The following is a 23,831-nucleotide window of genomic DNA, read 5'->3' as shown; positions in this document are numbered from 1 at the left end:
ATTCTCCATATAGAATTTAAGAATCTCACTCAACTTCCAACATGTTCTTAATCTAATTCTAACACTTCCTATTCCTTAATTAACTTGATGATAAGTCAAATCCCACTTCTAATTCTTATTATGAACTCTAATCCAAGATTTCAGTTTTCTAATTCCTTTCTTTAATTCTTCATGTACTCCTCATCTTATGGTTTTAAGATAATCTAAGCTTTCCTTAAGCTTAGTTATCATCTAATGATCAATAAGCAACCTTAAATTCATCAAGAATTTGATCAACAGAAAACTCACCTTTAGCTTGGTCTCACGGTGGAGAAGAAGAAGAAGAAGAGAAGTCTGGAACTTTAGTTATCCCTCAATTGCCTTCCACGTAGGTATAAAATATCCTCAACTAATATTTAATTATTTCCCTTATTAAAAGACTCATTTACCCCTTTAGTTCCTTATTCTTTGTAAATTGATCCTACACAAAACATTTCAATCAATTCTTTGAAATTTTCAATTTATCCAATTTGGTCACTGAATTTTTAAATCTCATAATTTGATCACTAACTCGGTATGGACGATGTTACATTTATGTTTCTGGAACTGCATGTCAATGATCTGGATATTCAGTGTTAATTTTGTACCAAAACCATCTACTTTTCTTTCTTTCTTCTTAATTAAAACTTTTAGTACTCCTTATGAAATATATTCAATCTATCAGAATAGAAGTGAAATAGGGTCCTAGGCTAAATTTTTTTGATCTTCTTGTTTGGGTTTTCTTTAAATTAGGGAATTGGTTATTAGTATCGACATAGTGAAATCGCCAGGCTCAATCCATAAGACAGCTGGTACTAGTTTACTTGGAATTGTATTGATTCGACTTGTGGTTTTTGGCATCCTATGAGCTCGTATTATTTTTAATAAGTTTATGTTGATTATGGGACTGATATATCGTGAACGAATTAATTTTTTTTACATGTTTTGGAAATTTTACAGTTGAATTGTATTGAATTATAGCTTTTGATGGTATGTACAAATGAGAATGTTGTGGCAAAATGGAATGACTGATGTGAAAATGGAATGGTGGTAGTGTGGTTGCAATTGAATATGTCGTGGCAAGTTGAATGAAATGTCGTGGCAAATTCAATTGTGATAAGTGCAAACAAATAGAAATGTCAAGGCAAAATAAAGTGCAATTACTGGATTTAATATATATATATATAGGACTTTAGCTTTCTCACACGACAAGCTGCTATGGGAATGAGTGATAGGAGTAACCGAGAAAATCTAAGTCTATTTCACCAAATGATATTTCTTCTATGCCTAGTCTGCCCGACAGAGCCTACTAAGGTGCCCTATGCTATCTCTAGTAAGGGACTTGACAGATTAAAGATGTCATGACAAAACCGATTGGCGTAAACCCCTGCAGTGATCCTATTGGTTCAGATAATAAGATATGTCTCGGCAATACCTTTTTGCGGCAGCATTAACATCTAACCTATCGTTCTTGCACAACTCCTTTTAGTCTAATGAAATCTTATCCTTATCTCTAAGGTGGATTAGGCCTAGTTACTACATAAAACCCCATGTTTATATAGTTCATCCCTAGTTTCTTTCGAACACTAAGGATAAATTGCCAAGGCATTCTCTCGAACCCTCAAGATCTCTTAAGTAAAGGCTACTCTCGTAGCTCCTACAACCTTAAGGCATTAAGTTTCATAAACAAAACAGGTTAAAGCATAGCAAAGCAACCATTCATTGAAATAAAAACTTAAACATCCAAGTGAACTCCCACCAATTAGGATTAGTTCATGGTGGGGTTCGAAATACACAAGCAAAAAGCAAGTATCATTCGTTCCTTACAACCCAAAAACAAAATATGAAAGCAAAGAACAAAGGGGATGAGAGAAAGCCTTCGACGTGCACTGCCCAATGCTTCCCTCGGCCACCAAGCACTGCTCCTAGCAAACTGGCTCCTCTCGGATGCTCAGGATGCCACTCCCTCAGGCTTGTCAAGGAGAAATGCCACAACAAGTAGGATTGACGGAGAAAGATGAGACATTTTCTCTCTAACTTTTTAAGCTCAAATTGGGTGGAACCAAAGTCTTCAACAATGTGGCTTCATCCTCTATTTATAGGGGAAAGTAATCCTAGGACTTGGTGTTGACCTTCATAGGAAACCCCAAAACCATGGTTAAGTTACTTAAGAGTCGGGCAGAACAGGCTATGATACAACCTGGGTAGCTGGCTGAGTGACCGGCATAATCCCGTTGCAGGCGCCCAAGGACAGACATGATCTGCAGGGTCAGGTGGCGTCAGCAGTAGGACCGACGGTTGCAGTGCTGATCCCTCCAGGCGGATCTTCGAGGTAGATTTCTCGGGCAGAGCTCTCGGAGAGTTGGATACATCTAGCTTCAAAAAAATATCTTCTCGTACTTTAAGTCTTTTTCGAAATGCGGGTTGAACTTGGCATTTTCATTCTGCTCAGCAATCTCCTTATGTCATGACATTTCTTTTCCTCTTTTCATTACTTTCAAAACCTGCACATCATCAGACAAGCACCTTTCCCATAAGGCAACACTGCTTTAAAAATAAAATGTCGCAACATACTGAATTCCACCACATGCAACTAAATGCTTCTAAATGCATCTACATGGTCCTAAATGAGCTATTGGACACTCAATAACTTAAGTGAAAATGTCCCAAAATGTGGCCTTTTACGGAGTTATCAGCTTTTGAAGACAATTTTGTATGCACGCAACTCGAAAGGCATCATGACAGGATAATATATTTGGAGCAACTACTTGACCCTGTCATGATGCCTTTCGAGTTACAAAAGAGACTGAGAGGTGAATGTGATGTTTGAGATTTCATTATATTTGATTATATGTTGGAAAATCTTTAAGCACAATAATTAAATGAATAAATTATTATATGTCATTTATACAAAATAATTACAGCTTTGTTGGTGACTTTCAATAATGATACTTAGTTCATCTTAGTAGTATTTGTCAACTCTGCATTTCTAACCCCATTTTTTTCTCACAAGCATTTCATCGAACATCTATGCTTCACCTTAGATGTCATGTATGTAATATTACACCTTGAATCGTTGATGGTTCCAATAGTCATTTGGTCGGGTCTTCTCTCAATGGACCCTTATTCAAGTCAACACCTCAACATAATTCAAAGTTAGATTATAATTTCCCATGCATCTCCGACTGAAAAGTTACGCTGGAAATGAGAAGAGAGAAGCGAAAAAGGAAATTCGAGATCGAAAAGGAATTTGGGATTTAGAATAAAATTTAGGACTATGTTGCAAGTTTTAAAAGTTGGGGGACCTAAATGCAAGCGCCTGAAAAGTTAAGTGACCATATTGCAAATGTACTAACAACAGTTTAACGACGTCAAACGGCCGGTTACGTCGGGGAGCATATTGCAAACAAACTAAATATTGGGGGACCATATTGCAAACAGACTAAATATTGGGGGACTGTATGGCAAGTTTTAAAAGTTAGGGGACCTAAATGAAAGCTTTAAAAAAGTTCAGTGACTATTACTATACTTTACCCTTAAAAAAAACTCCGGACGAAAATGAATGTCTACACAGTGGTTGTAAGATCCCAAGAGCTTTGTTAAAACCAAGGATCCATGATCCTACATTGTCTCTAAATACTCCACTGATGGCTCCATGTTTAGTGGTGGAGGAGACAGCTCCATCAAAGTTCAAGCAAATCAAACCGGACTCGAGAGATTTTCAATCAACCTGCTGGTTCGGGTTGGAACGATTGGACGTTGAAAGCACTTTATTTTCTGCGTAGTAACGACCCCAGGTGAAGCTACGACTAAGGGTGGAGTCTCCATTATGAGGAATGCTTTTAAATACTTTGTCGTTTCTGCTCTTCCATATATGCCAAAGAGTTACAACAAATAAAGTACTCCAAGAAAGGTCCCAGTGTGAATCACTTGATTGAGAATATTATCCTGAAGCCATTGCTGAGGGTCGCTGAGATAAAAACAATCGATCAAGTAGGCAGGGATAAGGCGATTCCAGACAACTTTAGCTTCGATGCAGTCACGCAATACATGGATGGTCGTTTCTTGAAAATTATGACAGCATGGACAAAGGGGTGAGCTGCCAATAGTTTGGTGGTGTCTCTCAGAATTTGTTAATAATTTCAGCTTGAACGACAGCCACAGGAAAAGTCAAAGTCGTAGGGGTAGCACCTATATTGAACTCCAGATCGAGAGTTTATCATCCCAAGTATGAGCGGTTCAATAGCTATAAGCCATCATTGTTTCAAAGGTGTTCTTGATCTAGTGCCCCAGTAGGGTTGATCATCCGAGTCCGAAGCATCAGGACATCTTATTCCATGGATATGGGAGATTGTCTCATCGTGGAATATGTCTGATAGTTTGGAGAAATTCCAATTTCCATTGTTGTTAGTTAGTTCTTCAAATGAGGCCAAAACTAAGTTTTGATTCGGGTTCTTCACGTAGTTGCACAAGGGACTAAAGGAATGTATCCAAGTATCATATAGACCATCAAACACTTGATATTTAATCAACTAATTAATGTTAAGTTAATTTGTTCTTTTTTAGGAATGGTATTTGTGTATTTTTAGGATGTAGATCTAGGGATGGACATGAGACCCGAACCCGATGAGTTTCGACCCGACTTGATTGGGTTGAGTTTTTTTTTTTTTTTAAAAATAAGGTTCGAGTCGGGTCGAATTCGAGTTTATGGTGAAAAATACCCGACTCAACCTGACCCATAAAAAAATATAATTTTACCTTATATATTTAAGAATAATTACAATAATATTCCTCTATATATTATTTTTTTCAATTAAATCATTATTTTTATTGAATAAAAATAATATTTTTTATTATTTCGGGTCAGATCGGATCAGGTTCGGATTTTATCTCAAAAAATCAGGTCAGATTTGGGTCAGATGGTGAGTATATATTTTTCGGATAGGATCGGGGTGACCCAAACCCGACCCATGTCCATCCCTATATAGAGCACTCTGAAAATAGAAAAAGAGAGAGAGATAGAGAGAGAGAGAAAAGAAAAATATAAAAAATTATTTAATGGATTAGTAATGAAATTTTGTTCTCTGAGCGAGATTTTAGTTCTCTCATATATTTTACTTAAGATTTAAAAGATAATATTTTAGGTTTTAGGCTTTATAGTTTATAGGTTAAAATTAAAATTTGTAGTCCTCAAATAGGATACACGATAATATTAGCGTTAATTTTTTTTCACTGCTAGTGTATGAATAATAACTCATAAAATATTGAGGATTTTTTTCTTATACTCAAATCAAATTGAAAAATAACCGTAAACAAATTAAATCATTTTTATAATTATAGATTAAAGTGATAAAATATATTAATAATAAGAATACATTTTATTATTAGACCAATTATTTAATAACTAGTCATTCTTTGTTTAAAAGAGCTCATGGCTGCGTGTGCGGGGAACATTCAGCCTTTTTATCTTAAAATGAAAGGTTGTTAAAAAAATAAAAACTAAAATAGTTATTTTGATAAATCATGAGGGTTAATTCGACATTATACCATTAGATTTTATGGAAATAATACACGTTAGTGATCCTAGCGTACTACAATTGACCAATCAGATGCCCCGGACATTCTGGAGCCGTTGAAGAGAACTTAAGCGACGGTGCAAACCCGACACAAAATATGTGACACGGATCCCTCCCATTAGCCGTTGGATAACACCTCAATCTCCAGTTCTAAAAAAAAAAAACCTCAATCTCCAACCAATAAAATTAAAAGCCACGGATTGTAATATTTACCGTCGATAAAGTTTCAATCCAACGGTATACATTCTCTTCTCTTTTTGCTAACCCCGAAAAACACACCCACGGTTCTGTCTATTTAAAATCCTTCCACACGTTGCCCATCTCAATTCTAGCGGAATTGAAATCTCAATCTTCCAATCTTTTTTCTAAAAAAGGTTCCAAATCTTGAATATGTCTGGCCGTGGGAAAGGAGGCAAGGGGCTGGGAAAGGGAGGAGCCAAGAGGCACAGGAAGGTTCTCCGGGATAATATACAGGGTATCACTAAGCCGGCGATTCGCCGTTTGGCCCGTAGAGGCGGTGTGAAGAGAATCAGTGGTTTGATCTACGAGGAGACGAGAGGCGTACTCAAGATCTTTTTGGAAAATGTGATTCGTGACGCCGTTACCTACACTGAGCACGCTAGGCGGAAGACGGTTACTGCCATGGATGTCGTTTACGCCCTCAAGAGGCAGGGCAGGACCCTTTACGGTTTCGGCGGTTAGGGTGAACATTAGAAGGCTAGTTTGTGAATTTTATGAAAAAGCCTTTTGTAGCTTTTCGTTCATCAATTCTGGGTTTTGATTTGCTATGTCTGCAATGAAATACATCTACTGTTTAATGCCCAAATGTAATTGAACTTTGTTTGCTTTTAGTTTCAAAGTAATTTGGGATCTTGAAATAATCAAGAATGTAAGAATGCACTTTTCAATTGGGCAATTAGCCCTTTCTATTACAAAGTTACTTTCAAAAACAAAACATGGCTCAATAATGCACAAAGAAAAAAACTTCCACTTCACTTGGATCTGGACGGTGTCCTGGTTTGTAGGTTTATGATGTAATGGTCAACTGTGATATCATTGTTGTTCAGCTTGAACAAGCATCGGATAATATCTCACAAAATTTAATCAATGCAAGTCACAACCATTGCGTGAGGATCGGGTTTATCAATTGTGACAGGCAGACTTGCCCTATTCACCATTCTTTAAATTTCCATTATCATCGTCCCAGCCAGCCCAGTTCATTTTCATTAGCAATCGCTTTTGTAGCATCTTCCTTTGTATCGTCTTTTGTGCCACAATTATCCCAATCACTAGAACTATGACCATTATTGAAATGTTCATTAGCATCGTCCCAGCCAGCCCAATCATCGTTTTCATTAGCAATCGCATTTGGTGTGTCTTCCCTTGTTGTATTGTCTATTGTGACACAGTTTTCCCAGTCACTTGAACCATGAGAAGAAAATTCCCATACTATGTCTTGTTTAAACGCCTTATAATGACCGTTCTTGCCCTCATGTCTTGGCCAGTTATTGCCTTTCTGGGTCATTGCCCCAACCATTTCTGTTGCTAATGTGACTACCTCTTTCATAACACCCCATGTTTTACGGCTAATCTCACTCATCTTTGTAGCCACAACATTGGCTGTTTTGTGAACCTTCGTGTCATTGCCACCCTCCACCTGCATAAAGAACCAACAATTTATAAAACTATTTGAATTTCAGGGTTAAATGTACTAGATTAGAGATCAAAATTTCAAAACATTCCAATTGAATCCTTAAAGAAAATTTAGCTTCAATTTGGATTGTTTAAAAATAGGGTAAAGTACAAAAATCGTCCCCCTACTATAGAATATTTCTTTATTAAGTCCCTAACTATTTAAAGTTATAAAATAGTCCCTTAATTATAGGATATTATTTTGTTGAGTTCCCCGATTATTAAAAACAATAAAATGGTCATACAACTATTCATATATTCCAAATTTGTCTATTTTCATTAAAACATTGATGATTGTTTGAGGTATACGTCAATCTATTGACCGAAATATAATAAAATCCTATTTTAATAATTTTTATTGCCATTGTCGTTGCTTTCAAACACTGACTTGATGATATAATATTTTATGCACCGACTTGATCACATAATATAAACGAGAAATCAATTTATAAAATATAGCTTAAATAATTATGAGATCAAATTTTATCATATACCAGTCAACAAGTTAATGTCTAACTAAGACAATCACCAATATTTTAATAGAAAATGACACATTTAAAACATATAAATAATCGAATGATAATTTATAATTTTAATAGTCATGAGACTCAACAAAATAACATCATATTATTGAGAGATCACTTTATAACTTTTAATAATTGAGAGATTTTAATAAAAATAAAATATTTTATAATCGGGATCATTTGTGTACTCTGTCCTTAAAAATATTAATTAAATTATATGTTTAAGAAAAGAATCATTTCAAGGTCAAGATAATATTTAGCGTCAAAATTATTGATAAGATTAAAATGATAAATTAATTTAATGATTAAAAAATATGTAAAATTTGAACTCTAAATTTGAATGTAATTAGCGACTTTGAACAAAATTCAAACAACAAAATATATATTAATCCAAAGGAAGAAAAAATGAATGAAATGGATACAATGGGCTAACCTGAGACTTAAGAGAGAGGATATCCCCATGAGACTTATTTTTCTTATGGACAGGCTTAGTAGTTGATCCAAACCCAACAAATTTCCCTCCATGCGAAGGTGGTGGTGGCTTTTCCGACATCAATTCTGTATCCTTATTCGCCTCAACTTGAATATCCTCCGACGACTTTGACCTCATCGGACCTGCTCTCCGACAATAGCACTTGTTCTCCACTCTAAAATCACTCAACGTTTGATTCCTCGTCAAATCGCTCGAACCTCCATTCTCTTCGTTATCATTCCCGTTACAACCGCTCAACGGCGGCTTTCTATGACCGCCGCCTCCGTTGTCACTCTCTTTCACAACAGGCGGATCCTGCCAAGGGCGGCCTTCGGCTAGTGCTTGAATACGATCGCGATAAACACCGGCGGCATTTGAATTATACTTGGTAACTATGTCGGTTTCTTTAGGAATCCCGTACTGAGCTAAAAAGGCATTGAACCGCTCATTACCACCGGATTCCATTTTCTTGATCTGGATCTCGGACCATGAATCCATGCTAACGGAACGGACGAATGAGATGTGCACACCTAAGCCACGGTGCTTGCCGGAGCATTCTAAGCACATGAAAATGCCGTACGAAACCGAAGCCCAGGCGGGATTTCTTCCGTCACAATCGACGCAAGTTTTGTTACCCGGCTGTGATTGAAGGATCTCTAATCGTTTTGTTGCCGCCATAGTTGGTAGGACCGGATCCGAAATCAAATTCGGAGAAAAAGAAAGAAAGGATCAAAGAAATGGATGCAAAAAGGAGAATGGAAGAGGATTAGCGGAAGGCTGAGATTTGTTTGAGGAGCGTGAGAACCATATTTAGGGGAAACGGTGGTGGACGGCGAGTTCTGTGTTGAAATTAGCAAATTTGGTGGGCAAATTATGTGTTTCGTATTTTTCACAAGACGCGCGTAGTTCGTGTGTCGATCGTTTTCCTCGCCTCTTTGGCGTGTGCTGTATGTGTAGCAACAGAACCGTATTTAATAGTTTATAAAATTAGGGTTATATATAACTAAGTCTCTACCCTATATATATATATATATATATATATATATATATATATATATATATATATATATATATATATATATATATATATATATATATATATATTTACTTCGGTAGATTTTTTGGGTTAAAATGATGGTTATAAATTGCTTTGTTACTTGATTCACTCTTGTTGTAATTTTTCCGAATTTATTTTATAAATTATATTTTTATGATTTTATCTGATGTTTATCGAAAATTTCAAAGATTTATGATCTCTAAAATATATTAGTTCATTGATCTCTGTCAGTTGTCCAATTCATCACTAACTAGATCTATTATATGAGTGTCATGTCAACTCACATTAACGATATGCAAATAGCCATCGTCACACTATGTCTAGCACTACTCTTAAAGCTCGTATATAAAAAAATAGAAAATTTTTTAAACTCTTTCGATCGAAACTAACCACTATTCATCATCTTCCTTTTGGTCCAGGTTTTTTGTCCAAATCAAAAGAGGTGAAATCATATTCGTCTATCATAATTTGAATTTCACAACCAACAATCGGTGCGGTGAACGTGTATCTATTTTTCGTTAAAAAGAATCAAACAGATGAGCCTCTTAGAGCAAAACAACTATTTCAACTTGCAATCCTCGTGTATTCCCAACCCAATTAAATGCGTCGTTAACATAATCATACGAGGATCTCAACCTTCAGAATCCTTTGGCAGAAAGTCGCACCTCTGAAGCGAATGTCCTTGAGAACCGCCACGAAAAGGCTCAAACCTATAGAAGCGTGAAGGGTTAGTTTCAGGGATATAGACTTCCCAAGTCTTCGATGAGATCAGTCATGACCCATTGATCGCCTCAGCTCGCGTTAATGATTTCACTCTTAGAAGAATCCTAATGGATATTGAAAATATACTAGTTATTGTAATGGGAAGCATTTCAAAAGATGGAAGGATTGAAAAAATAGTTGAAGCCTTGTAGACCGATTGATGGTTTCTCCAGTCCCGGTGGAAGTAAAGGATCCATCATGTTTTCTATTACCTTGGGACACGACAAGCACACTATTACAAATGTTACATAATTTCTCGTTATGGATCAATTCTCTGCGTACAATGCCATCTTTAGAAGGCCTCCGATGAGGAAGACCAAATTCATATCGGCTACTTTCAGTTTGACCATAAATTTTTTCACTCTCACCGGAGAAGGATATATAAAGACGGACCAACTAACACTCAGAGTACCATTTGTGATCCATGCAGATCTCCCAGCATACCTTCGTTGAGTTTCTAACTCAAACTCTTAAGGCGATACAAATCGACAAGGAGATTAATATCCTCGATTGCGTATATAAAGACGTTTCGAGCGACAAAAAAATTATGAAGGTCCAAGTCGGCAAAAAGATGAAGGCTATCCCCTTCTTTAAGGGAGATAAGGGAAAAACTGCACAAGTGACTGTCACTCTCCCCAAGCTAGAGGCGCTCTTTGATGGAGGTACTCAAGAGTCGAGACCTATTTTGATGTTTTCGTATGGTTTGCTGCAGACATTCCTGAGATTAGCCCCTCAATCATCATGCAATTGTTTAATGTTAAACCTTCACCAAATCTAATCAAATCGAAAAAGAGAAGACAAGTCATCGACAAGATTCAGGATGAATGGATTATTATCTGTGAATGTTAAGAAACAACGATATCCATCAAGGTTTTTAACTTTAGAATGGCCCTAAAATGTTAATATGAATAATTAAAAGGTTGTTAACAAATAGAAGATTACTTACTAAGCGTGGAATATAAAAATTATATATTAGTTGAATGGTGTCAATCCCTTCAACTTTGGAAAAATATTCGTATGTTATTTTAACATTGGATGGTTTTTCTAGTGATTAAAAGGTCTGAAATAAATTGATATCACCCGTTGACTGGTATGATGCTAAAAACTTGCCATTCATGTCGAAGAAGTTTTGTGAGCAGCCGTACGTGCAAAATTTAAGTACCAAGTTAAACTTTAAAGCAAAATTTAAGTACGTAATTGGATTTAAAAATTAAACCTTAAAATTAAATTGAAGCAGCTAATTGAATAAAAAATAAGTATTATATTATATTTAGTTTTTAAAATATTTTTCTGAACATGAAATGCCAGCCAAGATTTATTGAAAAAGCAAAAACAATGAATGAGTTCGTGGAATCCAGGCGTAACACACTACATCCTTGGGAACAGATGTGAAACATAAATATAAAGAAGAAAAGTAATAGTGATGAAACAAACAAAAATTCGAATAGAAATATGATGGCATTTCAGTTTCTTTGCCCTTTGAGAAAAGCTTCCGTTGATGCGAGCTGGAGCAAAGGAAAACGAAGCTTTGATCCTAGATCACTTCATGGTTCTTTAGGAGTTGATGCAGTTATGGAGGGTCAATCCACCTCCGATCCACAAATGCTTGGTGTTCAACGGCCCATGGTGCCTCCTCCACCCAAAAATTGTCTGCTGTGTCGAATCTCTCCCCAGCAGCAAGTGTATAAGCTTTCGAGTTACCATCTCCCAGAGTATAAGGGAAGTTGCATGTCTGAAAACTCTCTGTCCTCCCCTGTGCTTCCCAAACCAGAGTGCCAATCTCTGAATAGTCTTGCATAGAGGAAGAAAGTTTCTCTATGACACAGCGCGAGTCACTCTCGACGATTAAACCCAGAAAACCCAAGTCAAGTGCCAACTGGATAGCGTGATTCATTATCCATGGAGAAGTCTCGACATTGGGACCGAATCATGATGGTAAGATCCTCTCTCCTTAATACTCTGCCTTGGTGATAACGTACATTCCGAGCGTACCATAGTGCTCACACTGTTGTTAATATCTCAACATGTTTATTGGTGTGATGATGGCTAAATAACCAATAAAATCAATCTGTGCAATCCGAATCCAACACATACAAGGGCCATTGTACCTGCATGTCTAATCACACGTATTGAGCTAAAACACAATCTCTAATAACGTGCAACCCTGACTCCACACCAGTGCCACAACTGGGATAAGTTGAGTTGTTAATGAGACTTTTGGCATATAGGTTCTGCAACGGTGGCGCAAAATTATGAACAAATTTCCACGACTGCAGTTTAATTTTACGTTGACACCATTAGCTCATATATATCGAAATACGGCTATCGCATCATTGAAAATACTTATTTTTGGTAATAAAAGCCTGTATGAGCTACGAATTATGAACAATCCCGATTTCTCCGCACTCCATACTCAGCAATCTTCTAGTGGAAAACTTGAAGGGGGAATAATAAGAATTTTCGCTTCCTCTTCCTCAATGAACACCCTGTTAACTAGATATCCTCTCAACCGAGATCTAAACCTTTTGAAACTGGATCAATCAATTCAACAACTCGATCAACTTCCGGATTAAACGAAGATTCTACACGAGTACGCACTCTGTTTGGAAGCTAAAAATCATTCCAAATTGAGATGGAAGTGTCCGAATCCACTTTCCACCTTATACCCATCTCTACAGGCCGTCTCGCATACGGATGTAAAATCAATTTAAGTCGAATCTTGTCAGGTCAGGTAAAATCGGATACAGATCATGTCAGGTCAATTTGATGGTTCAACTTGGATCAGGTCGGGTCCAAGTCAAATCAATTCGGGTTATTTTTAGTTTGAGTTTAGGTTGGGTTAATTTCAGTTCAGATTGATGTCCGTTTAAATCAAAATAGTTTAGGTATGGAGCAATTAAATACTAAGTTAATTCAGGTTTGGATAGACTTCAGTTGAATCTCATTTAGATCGGGTCGCATTATTGATAGATAAAATTCAGGTCGGATCTTTATCGGATACAGATTGAGTTCAGGCTGAGTCATATTTTATTTTTGGATTAATTATTTTTCGCCTTTTGTGAACGTTGAATTGCAATTTGTTATTATATATGATTTAGAATAAATTACTAAAAATATAAGTAATCATGGATAAATTTTTATAAAAATATAAATTTAAAGACTAAATTGGACAAATATGAAATTATAAATAAAAATTTAAATAAATTAAATGACACACATTGACGAGGGATCAAATCAAAATAATTTTAAAACGTGATGTTGAAATTAATATAAAAATGACTAAATAATTTGAAGGACTAAATTGAAAAAATATAAAATTAAATGAATTAAAAATTAAATAAATTAAAGAAAAAAAAAGAAAATCAAAATAATTGTAAAATGTATTTTTTTTTAAAATAGACTAAATTACTTTCCTTTCAAAAGTTGACAAAAAGTTAAAACAATCATAATATATATATATATATATATATATATATATATATATATATATATATATATATATATTATGCAATTTATATTTATATATATATCTAAACTATATAGTATGTGAATTATATATATTATAAACTATATAGCAACTATATAATATATAAACTATATTGGAACTATATATATTATATATAATTTATATATATATTATGTATAAACTACGTAGTTTATACATAATATATACATATATTATATATAAATTGTATATTGTATATATGAACTATATATATAAACTATATAAATTATATGTAAACTATATAGTTTATATCTATATACTATGTCTAAACTATATAATATATATATATATATATATATATATATTATAAGTTATATAGTTTATTAATATAAATTATTTATATAGTATATATATGTATATATATACTATACAATTGTGTTAGGATTGTTGAAGCTCAATTGACAACCGAAAAAGTTTGCCAATAGGGGGTGAATTGACTTTATGAGAAATTTACGGAGTAAGGAGAATGAAAGTGATAGAAACTTGTTGCACAAGGATTTATAGTGGTTCGATTTTCTCAACCAAAGTCTACATCCACTACCTAAGCTCCTCACTTAGGATTTTTCAACAAATCTATTAATTTGTTCTTTCTTTTTCAATGATTAAGAGTAACATTTACAACTCTCTATCTCTTTTAACTTGGCTAAGATAGAACCAAAACCCCTTTTATAAAGAATAAGAGAAGTAAACAATAAAACCTCTACAAGGTAGAGTGTTTACAAATTAAAGCTCACAAAAACACAATATTTACAAGAGAAAGAAAATAAAGAGTGAAAAACGTTTCTCTTGTGGTTGATTGCTTGTATAGGTGTTCTAACACTTCTTCAAGTGTATTGAACTTGTAATTATATGTTGAAATGAGTTTGTGGTTGTTTCTAGCCTGTTGAAACATTTTAATATTTCGATATAACAAATTAAGTTAAATGGATTTTAAGATTTTCCAAATGATTTTCTAAGTATATTCGATATAACTATTCGAATATCAAAACATTACTCCAAATATTTCAAAAATCATTTTTTTGATCCTTACTTAAGTGTAAAATTAAGTTTTAATCATAAAACAATTTCAAAATATTTTACAAAGTATTTCGAACCAATTCAAAGCCAAAAATTCCAGAATACTCAGAGGGAACCGATTCCCCCCCATAGGAGGAACCGATTCCCCCCTGAATGGTTTGGCTCCGAGATTTCCAGAATGCTCGGAGGGAACCGATTCCCCCCAAGGGGGTACCGATTCCCCCCTGTTCAACGGTCGAAATATTTGAATTTTACACTTAGGGAACCGATTCCCTATGATAGGGAACCGATTCCCCCCACTGCCCAAGCTGTTTTATTAAATGTTTTCACACTAAAACGGCTATAATATCTTCTCTAATTATCCCCAACGTTCAGAAGTGATTCAAGGTGTATTTAAGCAAGCTTAGAAGCCATTGATCAACAACAAGAAATATCAAGCAACTAGAATCAAGAGAGAATCAAAGAGAAAGCATCAAACCTCAAGTTTGAGCATTTCAAGCCCATTTTCATTCAATATTCATTTTGCTTTCAAGAACACTTTTTGTGCTCAATTGTATTCATCTTTGAGTGTTCTTTTCTTTGTTCTAGAATTGTGCAAACATCTTACCTTGTGAGGTTTTCTTGTAAGTTTGCAAATTTGTAATCTTCTCTTTGAGAAAAGAGTGTTCTCAAGAGTTGGGGTATACTCTTGAGGGAATTGTAAGGTTATCTCTTTGGCCTCAAAAGAAAGAACAAATTAGTGAATTTGTTGGAAAATCCTTAGTGTGGATAGCTAAGGTAGTGGACGTAGACTTTGTTTGAGAAAGTCGAACCACTGTAAATCGCTGTGCAATTGCTTTCAATTTTCTGCAAAAGCTTCCACAAAATTTTTATTGCCAATTCACCCCCCTCTTGGCCAATTTCGTCATTCGATTAACTCAACAATTGGTATCAGAGCCTAACTCATTTGAAGGTTTAATCGCCTCTTGAGTCGATCCGGGAAGAGTTACATCGATTACAAAGTCATCAATGGCCTCCACTTCAAACTTCGACTCCGGTCTTGATTCGATGCCCGTCAACAAGCCTCATTTCTTCAATGGAGCTAACTATGCCTATTGGAAGAATAGAATGATGTACTTCATTCAAGCAAGTGACATGGGAGCATGGAATGCTGTAGAAGAAGGATACATCAAACCTCTCACTCATCCAAGGTTGTGGAGTGAAGGAGAGACAAGAATGTTCCAGCTCAACTCCAAAGCCATCCATATTATTTTTGTGCTCTTGGACCAGATGAATACGGAAGAGTTTCATCGTGTACAACCGCAAAAGAAATATGGGACAAACTTCAAGTCACACATGAAGGTACAGATGAGGTAAAGAAATCAAAAATTAGTATTCTAACACATAGCTATGAAAATTTCAGGATGAAACCAAATGAAGACATCAAAGCTATGACGGATAGATTTTCAACGATTGTCAATGGTCTCAATCATATGGAGAGATCATCTCAAATGAAAAGCTTGTGAGGAAGTTAGTCTACTCCCTCCCAAAATCATGGCAATCAAAGAAGACGGCAATCATCGAGTCTAAGGACCTATCGTCCTTAACTCTTGAAGAACTTATCGGTTCACTCCTCACTCATGAGATGATGCTTGAAGATGAGGTGGACCTTGATAAAGTTGAAGAGACACCAAAGGAGAAGGAGAAGAAGAAAAACATTGGAGTTGCTCTCAAATCCACAAAAGATGAGAGTGATTCTAATGATGATGATGACGAGGAAATGGCATTGTTTGCCAAACGGTTCAGAAAAATGATGAGACCTTACCAAGGAAGAAAATTCAAACGAAACGAAGGCCTCAAAAATGAACCAAAAGAGAAGGACCCAATCATTTGCTATGAATGCAAAAAGCCGGGGCATGTCAAATATGATTGCCCACAATTGAAGAAAAAGGGTCAATCAAAGAATAAGCACAAGGCTCATGTGGCTACATGGAGCGATGAAGAAGGTTCCGATGAAGAGGAACAAGAAGTAGCAAACTTGTGCTTGATGGCATTCGGGGAAGATTCTAAGGTAACCTCTAACTCATCTGATTTTGATGATTTATCTTATGATGAGTTATTTGAGGAGTACAATGGGTTGGCTTCGGATTATGAGAAATTGTTTTTAAAATATAAAAATGATGTTTCAAAATTGAAAAATGAAAACAAACTCATATCCAAAACCAACAACGATCTTGAAAGTAAAATCAAAAATTTGCAAATCAAACTAGAAGAGTTTGAAAAGAAAAATTTAGATTTGCAAAATTTACTTTCAAAGATCAATGATGATCATCAAAAGAAAATTGATGATCTTAAAACTTCTTTTGATAAAGTTGGAACAAAACATTTGAAAAAGGTGAAAATTCAAAATCCAACTTTGTTAGAAAAAGTTTTAGAAACTACAATCATAGAGGTCCCCAAAGAACCTCAAATGGAAAAATCATTAGAAGTGTGTGGGTTCCTAAAGAACTCATTACTACTAAAGATAAAAATATCCTACACAAATGGATACCTAAAGGGACTAGGATTTTGGAAACTAATGAATATGGACCCAAAAGAATTTGGGTACCAAAAATCAAAAATTAATCTATGTTTGTAGGGAAAGGAGCATTGCTACAAGGCACGGGAAACAAATTCAAACTCATGGTACCTTGATAGTGGATGCTCAAGACATATGACCGGAGACAAAAGCCGGTTCATTGAGCTTAACGCCAAAAATGGAGGAGAAGTGACTTTTGGAGACAATTCAAAAGGTCACATTGAAGGTATTGGTACAATAGGTAATACCTCTTCCATACAAATTAAAAATGTTTTATATGTGAATGGATTAAAGCATAATCTATTGAGTATTAGTCAATTATGCGATAAAGGATTCAATGTCTTATTTGAAATTAATGGTTGTAAAGTCATTGACATTGCATCTAATCGGATTATGCTTGTTGGTCATAGAATAGGAAACATTTACATGGTGCATTTAGATTCTATTGATATGACTAATTTATGCCTAGTTGCTAAGGATGAGCATGATAGTTGGTTATGGCATAGGAGACTAGGTCATGCTAGTATGAGTTTTGCAACGGCTAATTCAAGGTGATTTAGTTCGAGGGTTGCCTAAGCTTAAATTTGATAATGATAAAATCTGTGATGCTTGTGCTAAAGGAAAACAAAAACGAGTTTCTTTTAAATCTATTAATGATGTATCAACTAGTAGAGTATTACAATTGATCCATTTAGATCTTTTTGGGCCAACTAGAACTACTAGCTTGGGAGGAAAACAATAGCATTTGTCTTGGTAGATGACTATTCTAGATACACTTGGGTTCTATTCTTAAGTACTAAAGATGAAGCATTAGAAAATTTCATCACATTTTCAAAATAATCCAAAATGAAAAAGGTTACTCTATCACTAGTGTTAGAAGTGATCATGGAACTGAATTTGAAAATCTTGGATTTATTGAGTTTTGTAATTCTAACGGTATTAGCCACAATTTTCAGCACCTAGAACCCCTCAACAAATGGAGTTGTTGAGAGGAAAAATCGAACTTTAGAAGAAATGGCTAGAACCATGCTTTGTGAAAATAATTTGCCAAAATATTTTGGGCGGAAGCCACAAATACGCTTGTTATGTTGTAAATCGAGTAATGATTAGGCCAATTTTAAAGAAAACTCCATATGAAATTCTCAAAAATAAAAAGCCTAACATTAGCTATTTTCATCCTTTTGGATGTAAATGTTTTGTTTTAAACAACGGTAAAGAAAATCTTGGTAAATTTGATGCTAAAAGTGATGAAGGAATTTTTCTGGGTTATTCCTTAAATTCTAAAGCTTATCGTGTATTTAATAAAAGAACTTTAGTTGTAGAAGAGTCTATACATGTTGTTTTCGATGATAATCCCCTTCCGAGGAAGGATTCTTCTGTTAATGATGATGTAGGTATTGTACAAGCAAATGACGTTAGACATTACGTTGGAGAATCATCATCAAAGGAAGAAACAAAAGATGAGGAAACTCATGATCCCCTCGAGAATCCAACCATTGAAGAAAGGGAAGTATCTTTTCCAAGAGAGTACAACTATGTCAAGGATGGTGAAATTATAGGTGATCTATCAAAAGGGGTAACTACTCGATCTTCTCTTAGAAATATCTGTAATTATGTTGCATTTATTTCATGCATAGAGCCTAAGAACATCAAAGAAGCATTAAAAGATGAACATTGGATTATGGCTATGCAAGAAGAATTAAATCAATTTGAGAGAAGTAAAGTATGGACATTAGTTGAAAGGCCTAGTGATAAATCTACTGTAGGTACTAGATGGGTTTTTAGAAATAAACTTGATGAAAGTGGTAATATAGTGAGGAACAAGGCTAGACTTGTTGCTCAAGGCTATACTCAAGAAGAAGGCATAGACTATGATGAAACATACGCTCCCGTAGCTAGGATGGAAGCAATTAGAATGTTATTAGCATTTGCATGTTTCAATGAATTTAAATTATATCAAATGGATGTTAAAAGTGCATTTTTAAATGGTTTTATAAAAGAAGAAGTGTACGTGGAACAACCTCCAGGTTTTGAAGATTCAAATTTTCCGGATCATGTTTTAAAATTGACAAAAGCTCTTTATGGTTTAAAACAAGCTCCTAGAGCTTGGTATGAAAGATTGTCAAATTTTTAATTGAAAAAGGTTTTTTTAAAGGAAAGGTTGACACTACATTGTTTTTAAAGAGAAAAGGTAAAGATTTATTAGTAGTTCAAATTTATGTTGATGATATAATATTTGGTTCTACTAATGATGTTCTTTGTCAAGAATTTTCTAAGCTAATGCAAAGTGAATTTGAGATGAGCATGATGGGGAGCTCTCATTTTTCTTGGGACTCCAAATCAAGCAAAGAAAAGATGGCATCTTCATTAATCAAGCTAAGTACGTCAAAGATATGCTCAAGAAGTTTGGACTGGAAAATGGGAAACCTCATAACACTCCAATGAGCTCTTCAACAAAGCTTGACTTAGATGAAGGAGGTAAATGTGTAGATGTTAAATTATATAGGTCAATGATTGGCTCTTTGCTTTATCTAACTGCAAGTAGACCGGACATTATGTTTAGTGTTTGCTTATGTGCTAGATTTCAATCATGTCCTAAGGAATCACATTTACTAGCTGTTAAGAGAATCTTTAGATACCTTAAGGACACTCATAGTTTAGGACTTTGGTATCCTAGAGACTCTAGTTTTAGCTTGCATGCTTTTTCTGATGCGGATTATGGAGGATGCAAATTAGATAGGAAAAGCACCTCCGGTACTTGCCAATTCCTTGGAAATATGCTGATTTCTTGGTTTTCAAAGAAACAAAATTGTGTTGCATTATCTACCACTGAAGCTGAATACATTTCAGCTGGTAGTTGTTGTGCACAAGTTTTATGGATGAAACAACAACTTTTTGATTATGGAATTGAAGTAGGTACTATTCCTATCAAGTGTGACAATACTAGTGCTATTTGTCTCACTAAAAATCCCATCCAACACTCTAGAACTAAGCACATTGAAATAAGACATCACTTCATTAGAGACCATGTCACTAAGGAAGATGTAGTTCTAGAATTTGTTGATACTTTGCACCAATTAGCGGATATCTTTACAAAACCCTTAGACAAGGAAAGATTTTGGACACTTAGGAGAGAATTAGGTTTAACTGACCTATCTTCACTTAGTGTTTAAAATAATTTTAGCACTTTTAATAAATACTGAAAAATGCTTACTATAACAATTTTTTTTTTTTGATTGCATTCTTGCTATTAATTAGGGGGAGTTTGTGATTCTTAGTGAAAATTAATTTTATGTTCAAAAATCGATTAAAGATTAATTTAATTATTTGAACATAATTAATTTTTGATATATGAGTTGTCAATACCACTAGAAAAGATTAATTTAGCATTTTGTGCTTAAAAAAATCGGATTTTAGCATTTTGGTGCAGAGGGAATCGATTCCCCCCCTGAGGGAACCGATTCCTCCTTTGAAGGGGAACCGATTCCCCCCACAGGGGAATCGATACCCCCCTGGGGTTCTGTTAAAATCGAACAGAAAACCCCAAAATCCCAAACCCTCATTTTATTATTTCTTCCGCCGTTTTCACCCTCTAAACCCCTCAAATCTCCATTTTTACCTCAAATCAACGATATTAATCGGAATTTGCTTCATAAATCATCTTCCAAACCTGTTGGAATCATTAAAATCGTGCAAACAACATCTAAATCCCCTCAATCTTCATATTTCAAGGTAAATTTTTCTAAACTCTTTATTTCATTATTTTTGAACATAGGATTAGTTTCAATTAGTTCTAGGTTGAAATAGTGATCGGGCATTGATTATTTAGTGATTAGAAACTAGATGTTACAACTAATTTCATCAAAAACACAAGAATTTTTCAATTTTTTTTAAAATTTTCGAAATAAAAAAAAATATATATATATATATTATTTTTCAAATTATTGTGTTTTGATCAAATTATATTGTTATTATGAAAAACTATACATATATTGTTTCTCAAAACCATATTTTTCAAAAGTTTTTCAAAAACTTTGCCCATTAGGATTGTTTTAGAGAATCTTGAAATATTGAGGACTCATTTGAGTTTTGGGATTAATTGAATTGCATACACTTGTTTTAAAATTGCAGGTTATTATATCTATTCCGATTTCCTTCACCATGTCAAATCCTAAACGTCCTAGGTCTTCATCTAGTCGTTCTAGTCGTCAACCAAATCCACCTCAAAATCCTCCTTCTATTCCAATTTCTAATCCCAATCCCACTGATCCTAACTTGACTATCCAAAATTCGTGTTTCAATCATCCTGGGTCTAGAAATCACCGATATTGGTATTATCAATATTTCGATTCTTACAAAATCCGGGAAGAACGTATTCCTTCTCGTCAAGCTATGTTAGCTATCGATTTTAAATATCTTCCCATTTTACAAGAATGGAAATTTGATAAACTATTTGATCTTGAACCCATCGTTTACCATCAACTTGTTCGTATATTCTACTCTAATGCTGTATGTGTTAAAAACCAAGCTGAAACAGAAACTATAGGAATTCGTTCCTACCTCCTAGGACAATTCTTATATATTGACCCGGCATATATAGCCAATACATTTGGATTAGATAATGATGGTATCTCGAATGAAAAACAAATTTTAGGTTCTCGTTACAAAAGAAGAGATAGTGCGAGTGTCTTAGACCTACATGAGCGTTTTCTTCATCTAATGATTTCTTGGTGGTTTCGACCATCCGGAGGTCGTTATTCTACTCTTAGAGCTTTGGATCTTTGGTGGTTACATTGTTTCGAAAACCGTATTAAAATTAACCTACCTCAGATTATTTTTGCTGAAATTGTTGAAACCGTAAATCTTGTTCCTAACAAGAAACACTGTTCATCTCTAGTTTACGGTTGCTTTTTGAGTAATCTGTTTTCCAAAGCTGGGCTTAGAGTAAGTCTAGATGCCGTTTTTCCTCTTAAGAAACAAATAAATCTTCTTTCCTTAACGAGAGCGGGATGGGTAAAGGACAAAGAAACCGGTGAATGGGTTCGTTCTTCTACTCCGGGAGCTAGTTCTTCACAAGCTCCACCCGAAGCTGACGAAGATCCCGAGTTTGAACAATTAATGAGGGATATTGATGAAGTTGAAGAAGAACCTGATCAGCCCGCAGAGCAGCCCGAGGAGCAAGCACAACAAACGCATCAAATGCCTCCATATTTTCAATCCTTTATGGAGACATTCGATTACCGATACGCTACCATGGACTCGCGTTTTTCCTCTATAGAGTCTCATTATCCACAATGGGAGCTCAACAATTAGAGATTCTTCGGGAGATGCGTGCAAACAATGAATCAACCAACGCTCGTATAAATGAACTCACACACGAGATGGCCGCCATGCGAGCCCGTTTTCCTCCTACCGATCCGGATGCTTGATTTTATGTTTAGCTTTAAAACTTTGAATATTGTTTCAACATTTTGATATGTTTGATTTTGTGGATTGTTGGATTTTGGATATATGAATGGTGTGAACTTATATGTTTGGTGTGTTTTATTCATTTTTGCATCATTTACATTATCATTAGCAATATGACCAATTTTGCCATATCACATTATTTATGAATATTGAATTATGAAACTAATGGCTAACCTCTCTTTTGATTATGATCTTAGCAGCTTAAGCTTATAATTAATAAATCAAATGGCTAAATGATTTACAAAACCTTGTTTTACAATGTCTTTTTGATTTAACAAAAAGGGGGAGAAGAATAAGTGTTAAAGTAAGGGGGAGTAATTTCTAATTTTAATTTTCTAATTTCAAAACTTGATTTCAAAAATCTTAAAATTACTAAAATGTTTTGTTATATCAAAAAGGGGGAGATTGTTGAAACATTTTAATATTTCGATATAACAAATTAAGTTAAATGGATTTTAAGATTTTCCAAATGATTTTCTAAGTATATTCGATATAACTATTCGAATATCAAAACATTACTCCAAATATTTCAAAAATCATTTTTTTGATCCTTACTTAAGTGTAAAATTAAGTTTTAATCATAAAACAATTTCAAAATATTTTACAAAGTATTTCGAACCAATTCAAAGCCAAAAATTCCAGAATACTCAGAGGGAACCGATTCCCCCCATAGGAGGAACCGATTCCCCCCTGAATGGTTTGGCTCCGAGATTTCCAGAATGCTCGGAGGGAACCGATTCCCCCCAAGGGGGTACCGATTCCCCCCCTGTTCAACGGTCGAAATATTTGAATTTTACACTTAGGGAACCGATTCCCTATGATAGGGAACCGATTCCCCCCACTGTCCAAGCTGTTTTATTAAATGTTTTCACACTAAAACGGCTATAATATCTTCTCTAATTATCCCCAACGTTCAGAAGTGATTCAAGGTGTATTTAAGCAAGCTTAGAAGCCATTGATCAACAACAAGAAATATCAAGCAACTAGAATCAAGAGAGAATCAAAGAGAAAGCATCAAACCTCAAGTTTGAGCATTTCAAGCCCATTTTCATTCAATATTCATTTTGCTTTCAAGAACACTTTTTGTGCTCAATTGTATTCATCTTTGAGTGTTCTTTTCTTTGTTCTAGAATTGTGCAAACATCTTACCTTGTGAGGTTTTCTTGTAAGTTTGCAAATTTG

The 23,831-nt window shown here is 34.8% G+C and overlaps 2 protein-coding genes across 2 annotated transcripts; one reads left to right on the top strand and one right to left on the bottom strand.

Moving 5' to 3' along the window:
* Positions 1 to 5,910: 5,910 nt before the first annotated feature.
* Positions 5,911 to 6,420, top strand: LOC120214160 (histone H4). Its single transcript, XM_039212126.1, has one exon. It carries the CDS (start codon positions 5,985 to 5,987, stop codon positions 6,294 to 6,296), a length of 312 nt encoding a protein of 103 aa, XP_039068057.1. The 5' UTR covers positions 5,911 to 5,984; the 3' UTR covers positions 6,297 to 6,420.
* A 52-nt stretch (positions 6,421 to 6,472) lies between these two features.
* LOC120214159 (ADP-ribosylation factor GTPase-activating protein AGD7-like) lies at positions 6,473 to 9,102 on the bottom strand. Its single transcript, XM_039212125.1, has 2 exons — positions 8,244 to 9,102; positions 6,473 to 7,251 (listed from the first exon to the last, which is right to left on the bottom strand). The coding sequence occupies exons 1-2, from the start codon at positions 8,958 to 8,960 to the stop codon at positions 6,790 to 6,792; spliced, it is 1,179 nt and encodes a 392-aa protein (XP_039068056.1). The 5' UTR covers positions 8,961 to 9,102; the 3' UTR covers positions 6,473 to 6,789.
* Positions 9,103 to 23,831: the final 14,729 nt, after the last annotated feature.

This window comes from Hibiscus syriacus, unplaced genomic scaffold (genome assembly GCF_006381635.1).
Source record: "Hibiscus syriacus cultivar Baekdansim isolate YM2019G1 unplaced genomic scaffold, ASM638163v2 tig00110053_pilon, whole genome shotgun sequence".
Classification (NCBI taxonomy): Eukaryota; Viridiplantae; Streptophyta; class Magnoliopsida; order Malvales; family Malvaceae; genus Hibiscus; species Hibiscus syriacus.
This window is presented reverse-complemented; position numbering and strand designations above follow the sequence as displayed.